Source organism: Schizosaccharomyces pombe (genome assembly GCF_000002945.2).
Source record: "Schizosaccharomyces pombe strain 972h- genome assembly, chromosome: I".
Lineage (NCBI taxonomy): Eukaryota > Fungi > Ascomycota > Schizosaccharomycetes > Schizosaccharomycetales > Schizosaccharomycetaceae > Schizosaccharomyces > Schizosaccharomyces pombe.
This window is the reverse complement of record NC_003424.3, coordinates 2,527,580-2,547,050: the sequence shown is the minus strand read 5'-3', so window position 1 is coordinate 2,547,050 and position 19,471 is coordinate 2,527,580. Positions and strand designations below refer to the sequence as shown.

At 36.8% G+C, this 19,471-nt stretch overlaps 11 protein-coding genes and 11 long non-coding RNA genes across 22 annotated transcripts; 11 read left to right on the top strand and 11 right to left on the bottom strand.

Moving 5' to 3' along the window:
• Nucleotides 1–69: 69 nt before the first annotated feature.
• On the bottom strand, nucleotides 70–2,209 carry isp6 (vacuolar serine protease Isp6). Its single transcript, NM_001019245.3, has one exon. It carries the CDS (start codon nucleotides 1,699–1,701, stop codon nucleotides 298–300), a length of 1,404 nt encoding a protein of 467 aa, NP_593815.1. The 5' UTR covers nucleotides 1,702–2,209; the 3' UTR covers nucleotides 70–297.
• Nucleotides 813–1,078, top strand: SPOM_SPNCRNA.3146. The gene has a single exon (NR_192513.1). It is a non-coding gene; the product is annotated as a non-coding RNA (long non-coding RNA).
• SPOM_SPNCRNA.3145 lies at nucleotides 1,556–1,866 on the top strand. Its single transcript, NR_192512.1, has one exon. It is a non-coding gene; the product is annotated as a non-coding RNA (long non-coding RNA).
• SPOM_SPNCRNA.834 lies at nucleotides 2,140–4,185 on the bottom strand. The gene has a single exon (NR_151215.1). It is a non-coding gene; the product is annotated as a non-coding RNA, possible alternative UTR (long non-coding RNA).
• Nucleotides 2,246–2,853, top strand: SPOM_SPNCRNA.3144. The gene has a single exon (NR_192511.1). It is a non-coding gene; the product is annotated as a non-coding RNA (long non-coding RNA).
• Nucleotides 4,186–4,395: 210 nt separating the features above from the next.
• ptc4 (mitochondrial serine/threonine protein phosphatase PP2C catalytic subunit Ptc4) lies at nucleotides 4,396–6,306 on the top strand. The gene has a single exon (NM_001019244.3). The coding sequence runs from the start codon at nucleotides 4,613–4,615 to the stop codon at nucleotides 5,762–5,764; it is 1,152 nt and encodes a 383-aa protein (NP_593814.1). The 5' UTR covers nucleotides 4,396–4,612; the 3' UTR covers nucleotides 5,765–6,306.
• SPOM_SPAC4A8.02C (uncharacterized protein) lies at nucleotides 6,300–8,948 on the top strand. The gene is made up of 2 exons (NM_001019243.3): nucleotides 6,300–6,358; nucleotides 6,409–8,948. Exons 1-2 carry the CDS (start codon nucleotides 6,326–6,328, stop codon nucleotides 6,802–6,804), a joined length of 429 nt encoding a protein of 142 aa, NP_593813.1. The 5' UTR covers nucleotides 6,300–6,325; the 3' UTR covers nucleotides 6,805–8,948.
• SPOM_SPNCRNA.3143 lies at nucleotides 6,542–6,935 on the bottom strand. Its single transcript, NR_192510.1, has one exon. It is a non-coding gene; the product is annotated as a non-coding RNA (long non-coding RNA).
• On the bottom strand, nucleotides 6,970–8,609 carry mde5 (alpha-amylase). Its single transcript, NM_001356068.2, has one exon. The coding sequence runs from the start codon at nucleotides 8,588–8,590 to the stop codon at nucleotides 7,049–7,051; it is 1,542 nt and encodes a 513-aa protein (NP_001343001.1). The 5' UTR covers nucleotides 8,591–8,609; the 3' UTR covers nucleotides 6,970–7,048.
• Nucleotides 8,949–9,114: 166 nt separating the features above from the next.
• sqt1 (ribosome biogenesis protein Sqt1) lies at nucleotides 9,115–10,446 on the top strand. Its single transcript, NM_001019241.3, has one exon. The coding sequence runs from the start codon at nucleotides 9,151–9,153 to the stop codon at nucleotides 10,348–10,350; it is 1,200 nt and encodes a 399-aa protein (NP_593812.1). The 5' UTR covers nucleotides 9,115–9,150; the 3' UTR covers nucleotides 10,351–10,446.
• Nucleotides 9,116–10,276, bottom strand: SPOM_SPNCRNA.3142. Its single transcript, NR_192509.1, has one exon. It is a non-coding gene; the product is annotated as a non-coding RNA (long non-coding RNA).
• emc1 lies at nucleotides 10,396–13,265 on the bottom strand. The gene has a single exon (NM_001019240.3). The coding sequence runs from the start codon at nucleotides 13,228–13,230 to the stop codon at nucleotides 10,573–10,575; it is 2,658 nt and encodes an 885-aa protein (NP_593811.1). The 5' UTR covers nucleotides 13,231–13,265; the 3' UTR covers nucleotides 10,396–10,572.
• On the top strand, nucleotides 11,045–11,496 carry SPOM_SPNCRNA.3141. The gene has a single exon (NR_192508.1). It is a non-coding gene; the product is annotated as a non-coding RNA (long non-coding RNA).
• Nucleotides 12,160–12,703, top strand: SPOM_SPNCRNA.3140. The gene has a single exon (NR_192507.1). It is a non-coding gene; the product is annotated as a non-coding RNA (long non-coding RNA).
• SPOM_SPNCRNA.3139 lies at nucleotides 13,209–13,564 on the top strand. The gene has a single exon (NR_192506.1). It is a non-coding gene; the product is annotated as a non-coding RNA (long non-coding RNA).
• Nucleotides 13,565–13,731: 167 nt separating this feature from the next.
• On the bottom strand, nucleotides 13,732–14,095 carry SPOM_SPNCRNA.3138. The gene has a single exon (NR_192505.1). It is a non-coding gene; the product is annotated as a non-coding RNA (long non-coding RNA).
• atp19 (F0-ATPase subunit K) lies at nucleotides 13,791–14,297 on the top strand. Its single transcript, NM_001356067.2, has 3 exons — nucleotides 13,791–13,881; nucleotides 13,924–14,060; nucleotides 14,123–14,297. Exons 1-3 carry the CDS (start codon nucleotides 13,837–13,839, stop codon nucleotides 14,145–14,147), a joined length of 207 nt encoding a protein of 68 aa, NP_001343074.1. The 5' UTR covers nucleotides 13,791–13,836; the 3' UTR covers nucleotides 14,148–14,297.
• pcf3 (CAF assembly factor complex subunit B Pcf3) lies at nucleotides 14,174–15,767 on the bottom strand. Its single transcript, NM_001019239.3, has one exon. The coding sequence runs from the start codon at nucleotides 15,596–15,598 to the stop codon at nucleotides 14,372–14,374; it is 1,227 nt and encodes a 408-aa protein (NP_593810.1). The 5' UTR covers nucleotides 15,599–15,767; the 3' UTR covers nucleotides 14,174–14,371.
• An 82-nt stretch (nucleotides 15,768–15,849) lies between these two features.
• On the bottom strand, nucleotides 15,850–16,931 carry meu29. Its single transcript, NM_001019238.3, has one exon. The coding sequence runs from the start codon at nucleotides 16,911–16,913 to the stop codon at nucleotides 16,260–16,262; it is 654 nt and encodes a 217-aa protein (NP_593809.1). The 5' UTR covers nucleotides 16,914–16,931; the 3' UTR covers nucleotides 15,850–16,259.
• A 133-nt stretch (nucleotides 16,932–17,064) lies between these two features.
• SPOM_SPNCRNA.833 lies at nucleotides 17,065–19,223 on the top strand. The gene has a single exon (NR_151214.1). It is a non-coding gene; the product is annotated as a non-coding RNA (long non-coding RNA).
• Nucleotides 17,150–17,976, bottom strand: mug105 (ubiquitin-fold modifier-specific protease). The gene has a single exon (NM_001019237.3). The coding sequence runs from the start codon at nucleotides 17,964–17,966 to the stop codon at nucleotides 17,232–17,234; it is 735 nt and encodes a 244-aa protein (NP_593808.1). The 5' UTR covers nucleotides 17,967–17,976; the 3' UTR covers nucleotides 17,150–17,231.
• On the bottom strand, nucleotides 18,407–19,093 carry atg101 (the record flags this gene model as incomplete). The annotated part of the gene is made up of 2 exons (NM_001019236.3): nucleotides 18,950–19,093; nucleotides 18,407–18,897 (listed from the first exon to the last, which is right to left on the bottom strand). Exons 1-2 carry the CDS (start codon nucleotides 19,011–19,013, stop codon nucleotides 18,407–18,409), a joined length of 555 nt encoding a protein of 184 aa, NP_593807.1. The 5' UTR covers nucleotides 19,014–19,093.
• Nucleotides 19,224–19,471: the final 248 nt, after the last annotated feature.

Here is a 19,471-nt window from a genome sequence, read left to right as displayed (position 1 = left end):
CGGCACAAATATAAATACAAATACAAATAAAAGAAGAGGACATTTACAATTACACTTTAACATTGTAAGTTGGAAGAACATCACAAAAAAATTTCATTCAAGTATAAAAATTCTAAACGTGATTCAGTGGCTTGCATTATAAAATATTTATTGTCATAACAATCATTATAAACTGTTTGTAAAGAACAATCATAAAAGGAGCAAACGTTTTCAAAAAAATAAAACAATTACTCGATGTATTGAAAATCAAACACCGACTTATTGAAAACATCGAATGCATCCAACATGAAGTAAAATCTATTCTTGAGCACCATTGAAAGCGAGAAGGTTAATAGTGCTGCTACCAACAGGAATAGACAAGAGTACATCGTGAATACCCATCTTAATGATAGCATCTTTAACTTCGCTAGCGCTGGCAGCAGGGTGTAGGCCAAGGTAGTAAGCGGACAAACCTGCAACATGAGGGGTTGCCATAGAAGTACCAGAGATGGTGTTAGTACTAGTATTTGAACCGATCCATGTAGACAAAATGTTAAGTCCAGGAGCGAAGATGTCAACACAGCTACCATAGTTAGAGAAGTAGGCCATTTGGTCGTTTATAGTGGAAGCGCCAACGGTGATGGCTTTCTTAGAAGCAGCAGGAGATGAATAGCAAGCGTCATCATACTCATTTCCAGCAGCAACGGCATAAATAACACCGTTGGTAACGGCAGAATCAACAGCCATATCCAAAACAAAGCTGTTGCCGCCACCAAGAGACATGTTGCCAACAGAGGTTTTCTTGCCGGACGATTTGTGATGACGAACAGTCCACTCAACACCGGCAATCACATCAGCCATGGTACCAGATCCACTGGAACGGAGAACCTTGACAGCAACGATTTCAGCCTTCTTTGCAACACCATAAGCACGGCTAGCAATGGTACCAGCAACATGCGTACCATGACCATTGTTATCCTCATCAACATCACCAGAGGGAATGGTTGCACCCCAAGAAGCGCGACCTTCGAACTCAACATGATGAATGCTTACACCGGTATCTACAACATAAGCGGTGATGTTGTCACCAGCGCTGGAATCGTAAACATATTTGCCAATATCATCGTATTTGACGGATTTGTGAGAGATGCGAGCAAGTCCCCAAGGAGCGCCACTTTGAGTTTCAAGTTTCTTAATGCTGACAACTTGATCACGCTCGACGGCGATGACATGAGGATGCAAGCGAATTTGCTCAACAATGTTAGAGCTGAATTGACCAGAATAACCTTTGAAAGAGTCCTCGCCAAAGTCATAAACATGCTTCAAGCCAAACATGTAATTACTATCACTAGTATCGTAGTACTCATCTTCTTGAGAAGCAATGTCCATTTGGTGCATCTCCGAGACCCAATTAGTATGGGCTTGGAATTCTTGTTCGCTCAAATCAGGCTGCAAAACAATGATATAGTGAGAGTCCAGTCCAGTGGTATCGGCGTTGGAAGCAGACAAGAGAGGAGCGGCATTAGGACCAGCATGAGGTTTGTGCTTAGGGGTAGCGGCTTCGCCGTGGGAGTCGTAGAAAGCGTTATCGAGCTCAGGACGGATACCAGCATGGGCAATGTCCGAATCAGTCGCTGGCATCACTGGTGCAGCACAGGCAGTAGAAGCGAAGAGGGCCAAACCTGCGGCGGCAGAAAAAAGATTTGAATAAGGAATTCTCATGTTGATGCTGAGAAGACGAGGCTGTTGGAGGGGGAAGTGATTGTGATTGTGGTTGGGGTAGTGATTGAAGGCGGTTAAATTGCTGAGATTGCTGAACAGTAGGCAAGTATCGTTGTTCCGTGTTTACTTATGAAAGAAAGACAAGGAAAACAGATGACAAAGACTATTGAAAAACTAACTATCTATCCCAAGTTCAGATAGGAAGAAATCGAGAGAGATGAATAAAAGAAAAAAAAAAAGAATTGTGGGCTATATACAAACTATAGTAAGTAGTATATGGGCGAACAATGGGATTAAGAGTTATTATAAAGAAAGGGAGAAAGAAACTATAATAATTCTCTAACAATTACTTTAATAAAATAAAAAATTGCAAGCAAATGAAAAACACAAAGCGAAAAAAAACGACTGTGAATGAAACAAAATCAAAACTAGTGGCACTGGTAAATTCAATTCCAATGCAACTTGTTCTAAGACGTTTGACTTTGTAACGAGGAGCGTACTGATACACGACTCAATGGGGGCTACCTCTTTCGTTTATATAGTCTATCCACCACCCGTACCCTAACCCTCGAACATCAACAAAGGGAGTTTGGACAGATAGAAGCAGAGATTCCGTAAAAAAGCAGGCAAAACTCAATTCCAAATCCATTCAATTCAATTGTAATATAATTTTTTTTAAAAAAATTCTGTTCATTTACTTCTCTGCTTTCTCCCTTGATTATTCGTCAAATGCCACTGTTCTGCATGCATCGCTGTATTAGCACTTTCTCAAGCGCGCCCTCCCTTTCGCAATTCGTTACTTGGCTGACTTAACGAGTCACGATATGTTCACTTGACGTCACCCCTCTAATCTAGCGATACGAGGTGGTTAGTGGAGGAACGGTGATCCATTGCCTGTGATTGGTCGATAAGCTCAAACAAGTGGTTCTTAGATAAACTTTGAAAGGCCGGATTGGTAAGGGCCACTCAACTGCCACTCTGTTCGGTACATTGAATGATAACGCTTCATGCGCATTGCGCTGCTTAGGGCAGAAAAAAGAGCAATTCAAAGATATGGAGGAACGGAAGCCGATTCACTGATAACTTGGTAATCCACGGATACACACATTGATCGGGACATACATAAAAAAAGAGGTTTGCAAAATTTCCAAATGTATGGAAGCAACAGCATATCCATATTCAACAATATGCACTCAATGTCATTTCATTTTCAGAAAGGTTTATTCTTTCCTTTCATGACTAGTATTCATTCTACACAAACAGTAAACTGAAACGAAAACAAATAAATTATAAAACACTAGCACAATTGAATGAACATGACTCTCGGTGTTCAGCTAACGCCCACTCATGTAAACAAGTGCTTGATGAAAAACATCCATCCATCCATCCATCCCCTGATAAGTGTTTGCTACATTACAACAGCCATTCTATCTTTATCAACAAATTGGTTGGAGACATTTATTTTAGAGGAGAGAAGATTGAGAGATTGTGTGTGCGTAAACAGTTAATTACCGATGCATCGTATTTCGGTTATTGTATATAAGAAAGAGTTGCTAGATGAAGCAATGAGGGACTTTAAAATTCCCCATTTTCACTATAAAATCCATTTCTTCTTTTCTATGAAACTTTACTTATTTGTATATTCTTATATAAATTGTTAAAGAAACAGCCTGTGGAGTGAGATCGAGCGAGTATTCGTAGCAATCGCTGGCTCTTTCCTATGTAACTTTTCTTCTATGCAGCCATGAAATTTAATGCAGTACAAGGGATTTAATCAAAGAGTTTTAATGATGAACAGAATGCGTGGATGGCATTTGCATTTCTTTGTATACGAACAAACAACATGTGACAACATTGACAATGTTTGAGATTCCCACAGTAAGAGAGATTGGGCGCTGTGTTGAAGCTCTTTCATCAATGCGCTCTCATTCCAGGTGTCGTTTGGACTAGACCATCACTAATAGTTCAACAAGTTGAAACAATTAGCAAACAATACAGAGAACAATGGCGTTATATTGGAACAAATGAATGACGGTTCTGTATTTTGGTGGCGCCGTACACCCAGCAATTTTGAATTTGGGAGCTTTTGTATATATTTCGTTATAAGTACTTGGTACTTTGGAAACGAAACAATCTCTAATCGCTAAATATCTTGCCATCATCGGAGCTGTTGCACTTATCACTTTATTCAAGCAGCGCTTATTAGGAATAAACTAAAGAGTAACATAGTCAGATTTCTCTGATGGTTGGATTGAATTGAATTGAATTGTCGTCGATAAGCTATATACTCCATCTGTTTTGCTCTAACAAAGCAATATAATCTAGAGTGCTAATGTGCTATAGTGAAAAAATAAGATAGAAAAGTAAAAAACATATTTGGATAGGAAAAATGAAAGTGGTTGGTAGAATCCACCCCCTCAAACCAACCAAAAAAAATTGAAATATTAACGAAAATGAAATAAAGACATGCTCATCAAACGAACTATCCCTACAATGCTCACAGCCTTCCTTTCATTACATATCTTCCTTAACTTCTTTTATCGTGCTTTAACGCATTTGTTTGCATAGTATTACAGGGTTCGTTTTAACACACTATATGCTTTACACCGCTTGTATAGAATCGTGTAAGACTTTCTCCTTGTTGGTGTATGCTGAACTCTTTTTAAAATCCCCTGTTATTTGGTATTTCGAGTTAGCCTTAAACTGGAAATTTACCTCGGCTTTCAAGCAAAGCGTCTGGAAGCTTCAATATCTGTAGGAAAGAAAACTTTCTTTCCTCTAATCCTTTGATCATTAATCTTTTTTTAGCAAAATTTACTAGAAATTACCGGTTTCTTGCACGGTTTGTTTTGCACGCCGCGAAGTTACCATCTCAAGCGATTCACGTTTGAGAATCCTTCTCCATTAATACATGTCGATCCGTTTTCTTAAACGTTTACGGGCACCTCTATATATTCAAAATGCCTATTGCTCAAAAAACTATTTCTATCGATCCTTTATTCAGTATTATAGTCCCTCCAATGGTCCCTACCTGAAGATAAGTATGAACAAAGCACCTCAGAGTCTTGGATTATGTACCGCTAGAGGAGATTCGCCGACAAATCAAGACCGTATGGCTTACGGCTACTTAAATAACCTAAAAGATACTACTAACAGAGATAGTCCTTTTTTCTACGGGCTTTTCGACGGTCACGGAGGTACTGAGTGTAGTGAGTTTCTTTCCACCAACTTGGGGAAGATTATTGAAAATCAAGATTTAAATGATACAGAGAAAATCCTGAAGGAAGTCCATTCCGTGGGTGGATACATGGCGGGTCTAAAGCCTCCATTTTCTTTGCGCACTGTTCTTCAATCTAGGGACGAAGATCTGCTTTGGAGGGCGAGGCTATATTATTCATTTTTACAAGCGGACATGGATTATTTAACTAACTATGCCCGGCCATCGCCTGACAGTGCTGTACCCGGCGCAGTCGGTACCGTGGCTATAATAACTTCAAAAAATAATCTCTCATATTGGGAAAGCGATAGTTACATTATTCACCTTGCTCATGTCGGCGATACAAGAGCTTTATTGTGTGATTCTCGGACTGGAAGGGCCCATCGTTTAACATTCCAACATCATCCAGCTGATGTCGAGGAAGCACGTCGGCTACGACGTTACAACATGGGTTTTTCAAGAGACTCATTTGGACAGAAAAGATTCGCTTGGGTCGCTAACACCCGTAGTTTTGGAGACGGATATAAACTCAAAAAATTAGGTGTTGTTGCCGAACCTCAATTGACTTCTATTCATTCACTAAGAGATGACTGGTCGTTTTTAACTCTTCTTTCGGACGGTATTACAGATGTCGTATCGGATGATGAAGTTGTCGATATAATAAAACTGTCTGAGTCCCCTCAAGATGCTGCGAATAATATCATTCGTTACGCTCAAAACGTTGGTGCTGTGGACGATATCACCTGTCTTGTTGTTCGTCTTCCAGGGTGGAAAAAACGCACTATTAATGACTTTACAAAGAATTTACGTTTGGAAAAGTCTGCTTATCATCCCAGAAGAAGTTGAACATCAAGTCTTCATAAAAACTAAGCCTTCAATTTAAGAATTTCTCTTTCTTTAATCCGTTTAGATAATGCTTAATATTGTTTATGTCATACGTTTTTGGCATGTTTCAATGTTCTCATTTTTGTTCTCATTTTGTCCCCATTTTAATGCATTTATAATCGATTAAACCTATAATATGTTGATTCAAGTATTTAATTACTTTTGCGGTTTCTTAAGTACGCTTTTAAGAATGACATATCCGTATATTTGTTTTATATTCAGAAAACTTTTGGGCGTTCAGAAGCTATTTCTGAATATTATATGGTTATTTTATTTTCTCCTCAATTTAGATTGTTTAACATTTTGGAATCATTAGTGCTTGACACTCTTCGTCTATCTTTGGTTAACCTATTATTCGAACACATTAGTATATGTTATATTTCTGCACTCTTAATGAATTCATATAGTGTATCAAGCCTATTCACACTATCCTCTAAATAGCATGTTACCTAGTAGAGTTGAGTATTTTACAACTTTGTGCTAAAGTATTACATCTATCCTCTTCAATAATCGTTCTGAAACATGGATGTTATTCAACGCATTATAACTTTAGATGTAACTTTTTTTTTAAGATTATTCTTCTGAACTAACTCAATTGAATTTAGAGAAGATCCAAAGGGTTTTACATAATTACAAACGATTTGGTCAAAAAGCTTCCAGAATTAAAAAGCTTTTCTTCTGGTACAGTAAATTTTTTTATACAGCATACCTCTGCTGCTCTTACTATCAATGAGAATTGGGACGCAGATACGCGAGCTGACATGAACGATATATTGGATAAAATTGTCCCTGAATCAGCAGGCTACCGTCATACTGCAGAAGGATTAGACGATATGCCTGCTCATGTTAAATCTAGCTTAATTGGACCTAGTTTAACTGTTCCCATTACTAATGGGAAGTTGAGCTTGGGTACTTGGCAAGACATTCAGTTAGCTGAGTTTCGTCGCCAACCTCATTCTCGTACAATTGTTTGTACTATTATAGGTTTACGAAGCAATTGAAGTACCTTTAAGTTTTTATTAGTATGTGCTTGGGAATGATGTGAATGACTACCGATTGTATGGCTTATTTAAGCATACTATTTCTTTAGTAACGACTCTTTTTTTTTTCTTTTTGGTTTTTTTTATATTAAAAAAAAATACATTAGCTATAAATGTATTGCAAACTCACAAGTGATGCCTAGTGACTAAGTTGTTGTCACGAGTTTTAAAAATTATAAATAAAAAGAAGTTTTCTCTTTCCATCCTACTTCCTATCGGGCCCATTAATTTCATTTCTTCCCATAAAAACATCATCAATCTCTTGTAAAGTTATCTGTTCTTGACAAAATCCATCGCGAAAGGCCAGTTGGTAGGGATACAATATTTTGGGTTCCCCTTTCTTAATAGATGTTCTCATCACCTCTCCTTCTACTTCAATGAGCGTACAGGTCAATAGATCAATCATTGTTTCTGAACCAGGCATTTTAATTAAATATTCCTTGTCCACGGCTCCATAGTTGGTAATGAATGTGATTACAGGACCTTTGTACATGACCATAACGTGATCACCTATCATGATGGCATGTGTTATGGACCTAATGTATATTTCGCCGTCTTCAGAGTTAATTAAGTCACGGCGAATTTTATTGACCTTACTGGTATACTGATATAAAGGACCATCTGTATTATATCCTTGATCCCAAAGAGCAGGACGGTTTACGGGATCGTGACTTCCATTAAACATCTGTTCTTGTCCGTAGAAAACAATAGGAATTCCATCCGACATAAGGTTTAAAGTCATCGCATTTTTTAGTACGGTATAATCGTTATTCAATGCAGCTAATCTTGGTGCGTCCTGAGACTCCAAGAAAAGACCTAACAGAGTACTATCTTTGCAGTGATGGGCAACAAGATTCATTGCGATTGCAGTTTTCCTTAAAGCGCGGTCATTTAGTGGGATCACAGATTCAGCTGCTACACCTTGGACAGGAAAGTTATGCAATCCGTCCATGTACTCCTGCCATTCGCAAAACAGATCCGCCTGCCCTGTCCATTCTTCTCCTTGACAATAGACTCCAGCAGATTCGCAAAATCCTGGCCAAAAAGTACGTCGAACGTGTTTAGTTGCGTCAACACGGAGGCCGTCGATTTTGAACTGCTTCACTTGATCGTGGATAAAATTGTACAATGTTTCAATAATCTGAGGATTTTCTGTATCAATGTCCGGCAATGTCATATCTTCAGTACCAATCCAACATTGTTCGAGCGACAAAGGTTTGTCTTGCTCAATTGGGCACATTGGGTGATAATGACTTGATTGATTGAATGGTCTATAGATGCCGTAGTCAATGTTCCGAGGATCAGATGATCCCATGTGATTGACTACTGTATCGACCATCAAATACATGCCTCGATCGTGTAAAGCGTCTGCTAAATCAATTAAGTCCTGTTCAGTACCAAAATGTGGATTGAGAGTGTATAGGTCTTGCGGCCAATAGCCGTGGTAAGCTTCCCCATATTTTGTCCTTCCTTCAATATTTTTGATAATAGGAGAAATCCAAATAGCAGTGAAACCCATACCTTGTATGTAATCTAATTTATCAATGATTCCCCTCCAGTTGCCTCCACAGTATTCACGATCTTCTGGATTACAGGGTTTTGGATTAGTAGAAGCAAACCTATCTGTCAACAAAGAATAAATTGATTGTTTTCTCCAACCATGTTTGTCTAATGCATTGGCCGGGATTACCACCAAAAGAAATGAAAGCACCTTCAGTGTCCATCCAAAAACTTCGTTGTGCTTCATACTTTATGATAGTTGCTCCAGAGAAGTGTTTGCTTGCGCTTGTCACTTAAGTAGTTTTTTTTTGTTTACTTCATTGTAAACAAACAAAAATACTTTCTTTCCCTTTATAGCTTTAAAACGCTCAAGAAAGTAAACAAACCATTTCATACGTTAATTCAGCGTATCCAGTAATAATGGCCGTAGGAATTCTTATTTGGCTATTACAGATGGTGGATCAATTACGAATATGAAAACTTCAAGAAGTGGATTACTACGAAAGATTATTGTTTATGAAGAATTAGGTTATAACTATATATATTTGAGTCTAATATGAATTGTAGCATTTTGAAATATTGAAAATTTTTGTATACTATCTTGCACTCATTCACTGGTTAAACGTAATAAATAATTTAATTAAACTAGTTTTATTTTAAGATACTTTTGTTATTTATTTTTATTATATGTATATATAATGAATAAAATTAATATATTATTACCTAAGTAAAATTACATACATACTGATTTCCTTACTAAGCTTGACCTTTGCAAAGCTTTTTAGCTGGTACACACCCACATTAATAATGGCCGAAGAAGAAGAAAATCAAGAATTATACATAGCAGAAAATGAAGTAGAAGAAGTTATTAAAGATAATGACAAACTAATGGACCAAGGTGTCACAGAGGACGAAGCTGAGCAAGAACAAAACGATACTATGAATAACATGGTTATGGACATGTCTGTTCAAGGTTTTTTCGAGCATAAAGACTCTGTATTCAGCGTCTCTATCAATCCAGTGCATTCAAATCTGTGCGCGTCTGGTGGAGGAGATGACCTAGGGTATATATGGGACATTACTACCGGTGAACAAATATGTCAATTGACAGGACATAAAGACTCCATAGTAGCTATAGACTGGAGCTTTGATGGAACTTATATTGCTACTGGTGGTATGGATAGTCAAGTCAGATTGTGGAAATCCAGTACAGGTTTTGAGTTCATTACTGCTTTTGAAACTGTGGACGAAATTGTTTGGTTATCTTGGCACCCTAAGGGCTTGTTCTTAGCCGCCGGTTGTAATGACGGAAGTATATGGATGTGGAGTCTTCCCTCTGGTAAGGTGGTTCAGGTTATGTATGGCCATACGGCACCTGTAAATGCTGGAAAATTCATCCCACCCGGTGTTGGCAAGCGTTTAGCAACCGTAGATGATTCTGGTACATTAATTGTTTGGAACCCGGCTACTGGAGCACCAGAATGCAGAATGTCTAGTGATGATCATCGCTTTGATCCTGGTAATGAAGAAACTGCCGCCGGTTGGACCAGCTTCGACTGTAATGCTGAAGGTAACGTTCTTTTCTTAGGAGGTTCGTCAGGAAAAGTAAAAGTTGTCAACATTAATAGTAGTCATATTCTTGCTTCTTTGGAGGCCCAAACTGAAAGTGTAGAAGCTATCGCACTTTGCACGGCCTTACCTATATGTGCGTGTGCTAGTGTCGATGGTACTGTCGCGCTTTACGATTCTGCATCCCTTAAGTTTAGAAAATCCCTTCCCCATGAACAAGCGGTTATTGATTGTAAGTTTTTACCCAACACTCCATATTTGTTGACTGCATGCGCGGATTGTGTTATTCGAAAATGGGATGTTCGGTCTGGCCAATTACTTGGCGAGTATACAGGCCATCAAGAGCCTATCTTGTGTATGGCTATTACTCCAGATGGTAAACGTGTTGTAACCGGTTCTGATGACACCGAATTACTTGTTTTTGATTGCGAACATTAAAAGTGTTAAAAAGGTTAATTTTTTGAAAAGAAAAAAAAATTATTATTATGGGATAAACGCGTTCGATATTAATTTATATATATTCATGGGGATTAATATTTTTTTTTTAAACTATTGAGTAAACAAGTAATACAAGTAAACTAGTGTTTTATCCAAGAATTATTATTCCTATATAATCTGTAGCAAATCTAATCAAGTATATTTTTATTCTCCATGGTGTTTTTAATTGTACCATTTGGTATTAAGCTGCTTTTTCTTTACCAAAGGCTTTGTTAACAGAACGGCGAGCAGAATGCCAAAAGTGGTCAACATAAGTTGTTTCTTATCAAAATGGCTACTGAGCATGTCATATGGCATACTTGGAGCTGTTCTGGTAAAAAAAACATCAAGTCCGGTTGATAAAACCAACGTCGTACTTTCAAAATTAGTAATACCAGAAGTGATTTGAGATACTCCGTACACGCGCTTGTTGTAAGACAACACCATATCATCGTTCAATGGTATAATGGGTTCGTATGGGATAAAGGACGCATCATTTGCTTTTTCATTAGGTCTAAGGACTGGGCGCATAGGGCTCAAAAGAGCTTGTGGAATCATTGCAACTTGGTTACTTGATAGGCCAAGTAAAACATCTCTCGAGGTGATGCCCTGCGGAGTGTTGGTGACACCCAAAGTCGTAATTTCTCTATCGAATATATATGCTTTAGTGAACGCATAGGGCCTGTAATCATTATGACGAGAATATATTTCGTTGCTGTCGATTTTTTCGTTAGAGTGAGATCCCTCAAAAAGCTCAACTGATATTATCTTGGTAGACAAATTAGGCACATCGCTCTGATAACTATAAACAAGCCAATTCTCGGAGAAGACTCCATAAACTTTGTCGAACAATATTATTCCTTGGTGTTTATTCTGATACACTATAGAACCGGTAACGGAGTCCATTACATAGACGACTAAATCGTTTTTGCATTTTGAAAATAACGCAAATAAATTGGGATTCAAATATTTGTACATTACTTCACGGTTTTGCAAAACACGACCGAAAGAAGCCACTATTTCGTGAGGATTACGACGTATAGAAGCAATAACTATTTCACCCTCGGCTAGATTGTACGACCATTGAACATCCATTGTAAGGTCAGCAGAAATACTGAACCCTTCGACTTTGGTTTCAGAAGTGTAAACAAAAATAGAATTGGCTTCTTGAGAAATTTTTTCGAATATTGAGTTATCACCGGTCAAGGGTAAAACCTTATAATCTTTTACGGCAAATATTTGATTAGGTAAGTTTTTGGAGATATTATCAACGTAGTAAAACTCGTCAGCTTTAAAGTCTCTAGATTTTTGAGATATCACGGACCCATCCGATGCATTCAAAATATAAAAGCTAAAAGCATCATTCCACTGGTGCACAAAAGCAAATTTTGGATCTTCGTCTGAAATATCCAATAGCCAAGATTCAACACTTTCCGGGTTAATATTAAAATCATAGCGCCATAATATCCTGTGCACTTGTTTAGGGTCGCTGGATAAACAAAATATAGATCCTGTTGATGTTGGTATAATAATTTTCGTGGTAAAAGCATCATCCAATACTGAGGATGAAGTAAAACCATGAGGATGTTTCAAGAAATCTATGAGTTGATTAAAATGACGGTACCATCGATTTAAGAAAGAGACCGATGAATTTTCCTCATCTTGAATGGATTTCTGGTAGCTTGTCAATAAAGTTGTTGGAAGAATAGAGGGATTGATAGCATATGCCAATGCTTCTTCCCGCTTCCAAACTAATTCGGTATTCGAAAATGAAAAGAAAGTTCCGTCGTCCAAAATTACAATTGCGGAAATTTCTCCCTCAGCAAATGTAAATAAACGGAATACAGGTCTAGAAAGCTGGTTGGGAATGGTAATTACTGTGGCTGGTGCGAATTTAATTTGATTAGCCACTGCAAACACTCGAGAAAATGTTTGGTTATCTTCCATATGGATATATCCTAGAGCTTCGGTGTCCTCATGTATATACTCATCAATCAAAACAAATTCGCTATCAATGATAACAAAGAGGTAAGTGACTGGGGTGGATTGAGAATCGACTGTAATTGAATAGCCATGTCTCTTACCAGGTATACTAGACCATTCGAATGTTTTATATTCATCTATAAGCAGTTGAGAAATATCTGCCATAGAAACATGGATACCGTAAATAACACCGTTGGAAGAGTAAATAATAACATCTTTCTCTGTGACTAATAATTGTGCGTTTTCAGGAACATTAAGAACAGTTTCAGGTCCATAAACAGCATAATTGTGATCTAAAGCTTGTAGAACAAATTGACCATCCCTCTTGAACAAGACGTAGTTTTTCTCAGCATAAGTCAAAAAGGAAATAGCATCTAATTGTAAATCCCTTTCAATTGAAATAGAAAATGAAGCTTGCAAATCCAACTCTATGAACTTGCGAGTATGAGGATTGAGGTAAACAAAACCTTTATTAACCTCAAATAATTTACCTTTTCCATCAGCGAGCTCAATTTTTCTGTCCAAAATACCATTTTTGGAATTCCAAATATACAAATAATCTTTGTCCACGGTGATAATAAAGTTAGTGACTGGGTTATAGTTGAGTTGACTAGTTTCAGGTGCAATGGATTGGCGCCAAATCACATCTCCGTTTGATGCATTTAATTTCGCCAATAAGCCTTTCTGAGAAACGGCATACAGATATTCATTTTTGGTGTCATAAACTAGGTCATTAACTTTACCAAGTAGAGAAATTTCGAAATCGTTTTTCCCTGCTTCATCTATTAAAACACTGGCAGCTCTATAGATGTTTAAAAACAAAGCAGTAAGAAAGAGAGGCCACAGAGGCCGTAACATCGTAACTGATATGAAAAGATGGTATGTAGTCCAGTACCTGTATAGTTCCTATTGTTAATGCAAGGTATCAAATATACTGAGGAGTAGCGAACTACAACACAGTTTACTGAAGTGCGTCCCAAGAATATGCTGTTATAGCGATGCTTTTCGCAATAAATACACATTGGGTACTGTAAACTAAACAATATGGTTTGAAAGCGTATAGCAATGTCGCAGCAAGATGAATGATTGAAAAATTTAGATATTTAAAAAGAATAGTCAGTTAATTAAAAATTTGCTGTGAAACACCTGTACATTCTCTACGTTTAGCAAACGTACTAAATGCAAACAAAATGTCTATAATCACATTTTTTACTATTTATCTGCTAATTTGAAGTAGTTCATATAAAAGGCAAAAGCTAGCTAACTTCCTAATTTCATGTAGTTGATTCTATTGCAATTTTATATGTACTTGAAGTGATAACTGTATTCCTTATTTTTCGTTAAGCTAATTTAACGAATATATTGATTGCTAAGTTTACAGTCGGCTTCATATTCGCTGCTAACCGTGTTAAACCTTTACCTCCCTTCTCTTGATTCAATCATTCACTATTAAATATAAGCATTATGTCGGTTTATACAATTGCAGGTCGTCAATTCCAAGCTCATCAAGTATGTATTTTTCAAATTCCGTACACCTAACAATGAACATAGTTGAGTTTAGCTGTTCTCGGTTCAGTATTTGTTGGTCCTGTGATCTATAGTAAATTGTTTAAAAGAAATAAGCCACTTAGCGCAAAGGATGTTCCTCCTTTGAATGCCAAAAGCAAAGAAGAAGAAGAATTCATTTTGTAAGTAAAGCTATTGCTCTATAGCGAGTGTTTGGAATATATTTACTAATACTACTTTATAGGAAATACATTGAAGAACATAAGTAGGAAATCCTTGATTACCGAACGGACGATTAGTGAGTGAAAAATTATCTTTTCATTAGTAATGAAATATCTCTATGTCATTAGGTAATTTTAATGTACACGTTGAGCAAATTTGAAGATGAATGAATACAATATAGCCCTGCAACATACCCATCAAAATTGCAATTAATTAATTGCTGTATAACTTAAAACTTTGTATTACCTCGTGTGATGGATGTAAGTATTTATTAATTAACAATAACATTGGGCTTCCAAATGTGTAATTCATTGTCATCAGCAACCGAAGCAATACATTGTGCCTCAAACGGATCAAAGTCCACTTCATTCACCGTACCTTTATGACCTGCATGCACAAACTCCAAAGGATTAGCTTTGTTAAAATTCCACACATAGCAATACTCTTGGCAGGCACTAACAATCCGACCAGAGTGTCTCCAGCTCCATGACAAACTGGTGCCTCCTAGAGTTAGTCTAGAAGGCACTTTTAATCTATTATCTGATAAGTCTTCAGAAGTGTTAAAAACCGATTTATTTAAGTTCCGAAGGTCCCAAAGCTGTAAATCTTGCTCAGACCCCAAAGCAAACAAAGTCGCAATTGAAGGATTATGTCTGACGCTAAAAAGGGGATTTGAAGCTTTAACTGTTTTCGAACATGTTTGTTGAAGTCGGTTATCACAAATAAAGGCAATTCCATTATCATTTACAGCAATATATAAGTTGGTGTGGTGCGGATGATATTCAACATCATTAACCGGAGAATCATCATAATGAAAATCCTTTACGGGAGTTAAGCACCTCGTATCACGGCTAAAATTATTTAGATCCCATTCTAAAATTTTCGAATCATTAGCAGCTGTTACAAGTCGGCAATTTTGCTGACGATTCCAAGATAGTCCAAACCCTTCTTTTTTGTGCCCAATCAAAGAGATATTTGGTAAAAATTCTTCAGCGGGCATTGAAGTATATTTTGTCCGATCAAATATATATGCATTTCCACAAGAGCTCATAGTAGCTATGATGTTTGGGTTTTGAGGCATGTGTCGAACACGATTTACATCGCCATTATGAAGAATTCGTTGCGAGATTTGGAACTTGCAAGAATGTTGCATACTATAGCCTCCTAGCTCACCAGTATCTTCATTGTAGTGTTTTACTGGATCCAATATAGTTTGATTGAAATCAGGTAAATCTAAATCTGCAAGCTGCAAGAAATTTGGCATCCCTTCAGCGGCATGAGTCCCTAGGAGAAGACGGTTTTTTAAAACCGCTTTTTCAGTGATCGATTCCATTGCTGAGAGCCATTGGATACTTAAAGAGGGCCATGTTAAAGTACGGGTTATTAGTAAGTTGTATAGATGTTTCGAATTTTTTTTCCAACGAAAATGATCCTCACTAATCTGATTCTCTAGAAACTTAATATGTTCGAAATTCTGCATATCCAGTTCGGTGTTCATTTTTGCATACTTTAACAAATTTTTAACAATTTGAGTTTAAACCACCTCTACCACCTCAAAAGAATGCAAGTGATTTTACTTTTAGAGAATGAGTTAAACTAAAATATCTGTCTATAAGCCACTATTTGCCATCAATATGTAAGAAAGTTTTGTTGGAAGGTATGTACATGGAAGGTTGAACCTACAACGTCGGTAGACGAAGCGCTTAGTACGAAATATGGATTACCATATACAGCTGAACAAATAAATGAAAAAAGAAACAATTTTATATCAAGAAGTTATATAATACTATGAATGATCTGCTATGCCAATATTGATTTTTAATATAGCTGTTTTCCATTATTATATTTTAAAGTGTATTTTCTCTAACTGTAAGTTAAAGAAGCAAACGAAAGTGGACAGAGAATATGATGGTAATAATGCAAGAATATTACTAAATAGAATGCAGAAATCTAACGATTATTAGCCGTGGGGATGACAGCGCTCGATTTCAATTAGGAGGCATTCATTAATGAGTGATTAATAAGGGAATGAACTTGTAATATATGTAACAGAGGTGCGATTTCAACTGTTGTTTGCCTATTCTGAGAGTTAGACTGTCATCCATTTAAGATATGTGATACTACGTGGAAGCTAAACACGAGGATTCAAATGCAAAGTATTAAACAGATTCATCCAACACGGGTACAGGAACTCTCTGTTTGACATTGGAGAAAAGCTGTATGCCATTAGATAACTGCTCCTCTACAGCAGAAACCGCCAACTCCATAAATTTCTGTTCATTCCATCTTCTGTTATCATGGAAACGAGATCTAGGTGTTCCCAAATAACCAAGCATACGGAAACAGGCAGTTGCCAGATATGAAGCCGCAAGGAGGAGCACAAACGCAGCAGTGAATGGCTTTAATGAAAACAATTTCCAAGGCCTATGTAGTAATACTCCAGAGTAGGTCCATTCCAACTTATAGTTTAAAATGCATGTCTTAGTAATGCTGTCCATGGACAAGGCGACGGTTTTTTTGCACTCAATATTATAATCTATTACTTCTACATGAGAAGACTGATTAGGCCATACACAAGTCCATTTTAATAAATGAGGAGCAACGTTAAGTTGGTTATGCTGACAAATAGCCAAATCATTGCTGTGCGAGCTACACGCTGGTCCTTTGCAATGAAGCCGTGGTCCATCATCAACGTTGGAGGATTCAGAACTAAATTTTAATGCTTGAATTCTGTCCAGAGAATAAGTATATGCATAAGTATTTCCAATAAATAATGCAAAGAATAATAATACAGCAGTCTTGACAACAAACATTGTGCAAGGCTGGTAGTTGTTTACTTTTGGTAACAACTTTAGCCTTTATCCACATTCGGAAGCCAAAGTCGGATATACCGATGTAAACACCGAATTCACCGCAAAACAACAAATTTTAAATTCAATAACAATGTCGCTATATGAAAATATGAGAAACTATCAACAATTTTAAATATACGTATACTACATAGTAGTAAGTCAAAAGAGAATAATCAGATATATTATTATTTTTCAACAGTTTTTCCTTTTTCTATAAATTAATATATGGGGAAACGGCCTTCATAAATATTATGAAAAACATCACCAGCGCTTGGACAGCTAAAAGTCCGAAATTCTGGTAGAACGAACTTCCAGTTTTGAACTGAAATCATTTAAAAAAATGTTTTGCTTAAAATGTACCAATTGAAATTGTGAGAATTTCAAAGATCGCTTTTTTCGCATATAACAGTGATTAAAGTCCGCAATATTCACAAACTTTTTTTGAACACTCTGATAACGATCTGGATCAAGCACAACAAGAGTTTCTAAAGAAGAACAGAACCCAATGATAATGATAGAATGCCCTTGAAATTGTAAATAACATGGAGAAACATTGCTTGTATCATTAGAACTTTCAAAATGTTTTTTAACGTAAAGAAAAAGTGCATTGCTAGCAGAAGCTTCAGATCTGAAATCAAAGTCTACTAAAGCGACGTTGACAAACAACCCGGTAAATAGGCTATAAACCTCAGTAGCACCAATCCATTTACCATGCAAGTTGTCTCCTAATTGAGCATAACCTTCGGCATCTATACCTTTCATCCAAGCGCTGAGCAACAACGATTGCAAAGAATTGATTTCATAATTTCCACTACTAAAATTACGTTTAAACCAATTTGGATTGGTGTATTGAAGCCAGGAAATTAACATCTGTATATTGCGCCAACCACAGCCCCATCCACGATCAATACCGGTAACTGTGAAAAAATAATCGATGTCACCATCTGCTAATGAGCATCCATCTATGCCGAAATGCTGAAGTTGTCGTTTAAGCTGCTGCAAGCATTTTGACATAGTAAATTTCGAAATGTAAAAAGAAATGAGTAAATTTAAAAAATATTCACACGTTAAATCTCGGTAAGCTAAAAGTCGATTAAGAATGCGCCGGTCATTTTGTTAAAACAACTTTGGAAAGTACAAACGCTAATTTCAAAAATTATGGCTGTCAATTAAAGTCATGATATAAATGGCACAGCATCCGTCCTAAATCCAACTTTCTTATAACCCATGCGCGAATGTACTATATTAACGCATGCAAGTTTCATTAGTCCAAAATAATCAATTGCGAAAGGATTACAAGTAGCATGTAAATATACCATCGATACATAATTCTCCAGCAACATGTTAACATATGGAGCTTTGCGTCGCCAAACCGTATAGATGTATGGTGAATGAAGAATTTTAAATGCTGAATGAGAAATCAAGTTTGAAGTACAAACCTGGTGAGATTTGATTTAATCACCTCCACTAACGTTTTCTATAATCATTCGCTTCAGCAGTGAGCCCCAACCTTCTGTTGAAGTAGGAGTTACAATTTCATACGGGTAATTCCCGGAATCCATAGCAACTGGGGGCAGGTATGAAAGGCTTCGAAGGTTAACTGCTTGCACAATTTGCTCAACTGCTGCCTCTAGAGATAAAGAAGATTCTTGATAAGAGTCACCCTCTTCTAAAATGGTAGTGTGCAAGATCCATTGTTCCCAAGGAATTGTATTTCCCTTCCCAAACCAAGACTTTTTAGGCGATCTTTCATACAACAGTAAAATCATCTGACCATTTGCACCAGCCTCATTTCGAATGGTATCAATAAATTCCGCCGCTTTAGTTGCTAGTTGTTCATTTAGTTCTGCACCAACCAGAGTAGGAACCGTAATGTCTAAAACGTCAATTGTCCTAGCAGGAACAGTAGAAAACTGTCTATGAAATAGAATTACACCTAAAACGGCTAAAGGATTAGACTTTGATATGTAATATTTCCAGCAACTAATTTGACTTACCTTTTACAACCTCAGCAGCATACTTATAACCAATTTTCAGTTCAATTGTCACCGTGTTTGTCATTTAATCTCTAAAATTTTGGAAGAGTAAAATTGAGGAATGCAAACTAAGATACTTGCATTGAACTTTGAACTTGGTCAATCAAGTGAAATACATTACGTTCGTGCATATATAGGGTCCTCCAATTTTTTTAGGTAACGTGTTACTCGTTCTGAATCTCAATGTAAATAAACACTTTCTGCATTGTACATTGCAAAGCGTCCACATTTTTTTAAACATCTAATTATCCAATTAGTCTGTGAATTTAAATATTTTTAGTATTTGAAACTAGAAAACGATTAATTGTAAGAATTATATATGACGATAGATAATTGTAAATGTTTATTTTCCTACTAACACATGTGAGTTCAAAATGCAAGAAGGGACTTCCGAAGACCTGGCTCTAAAGAAAATCAACATTTTAACCTGAACTATCAATAGTGATTTTTTTAAATAATTTTTTTTAGTATATTAAAGTAAAC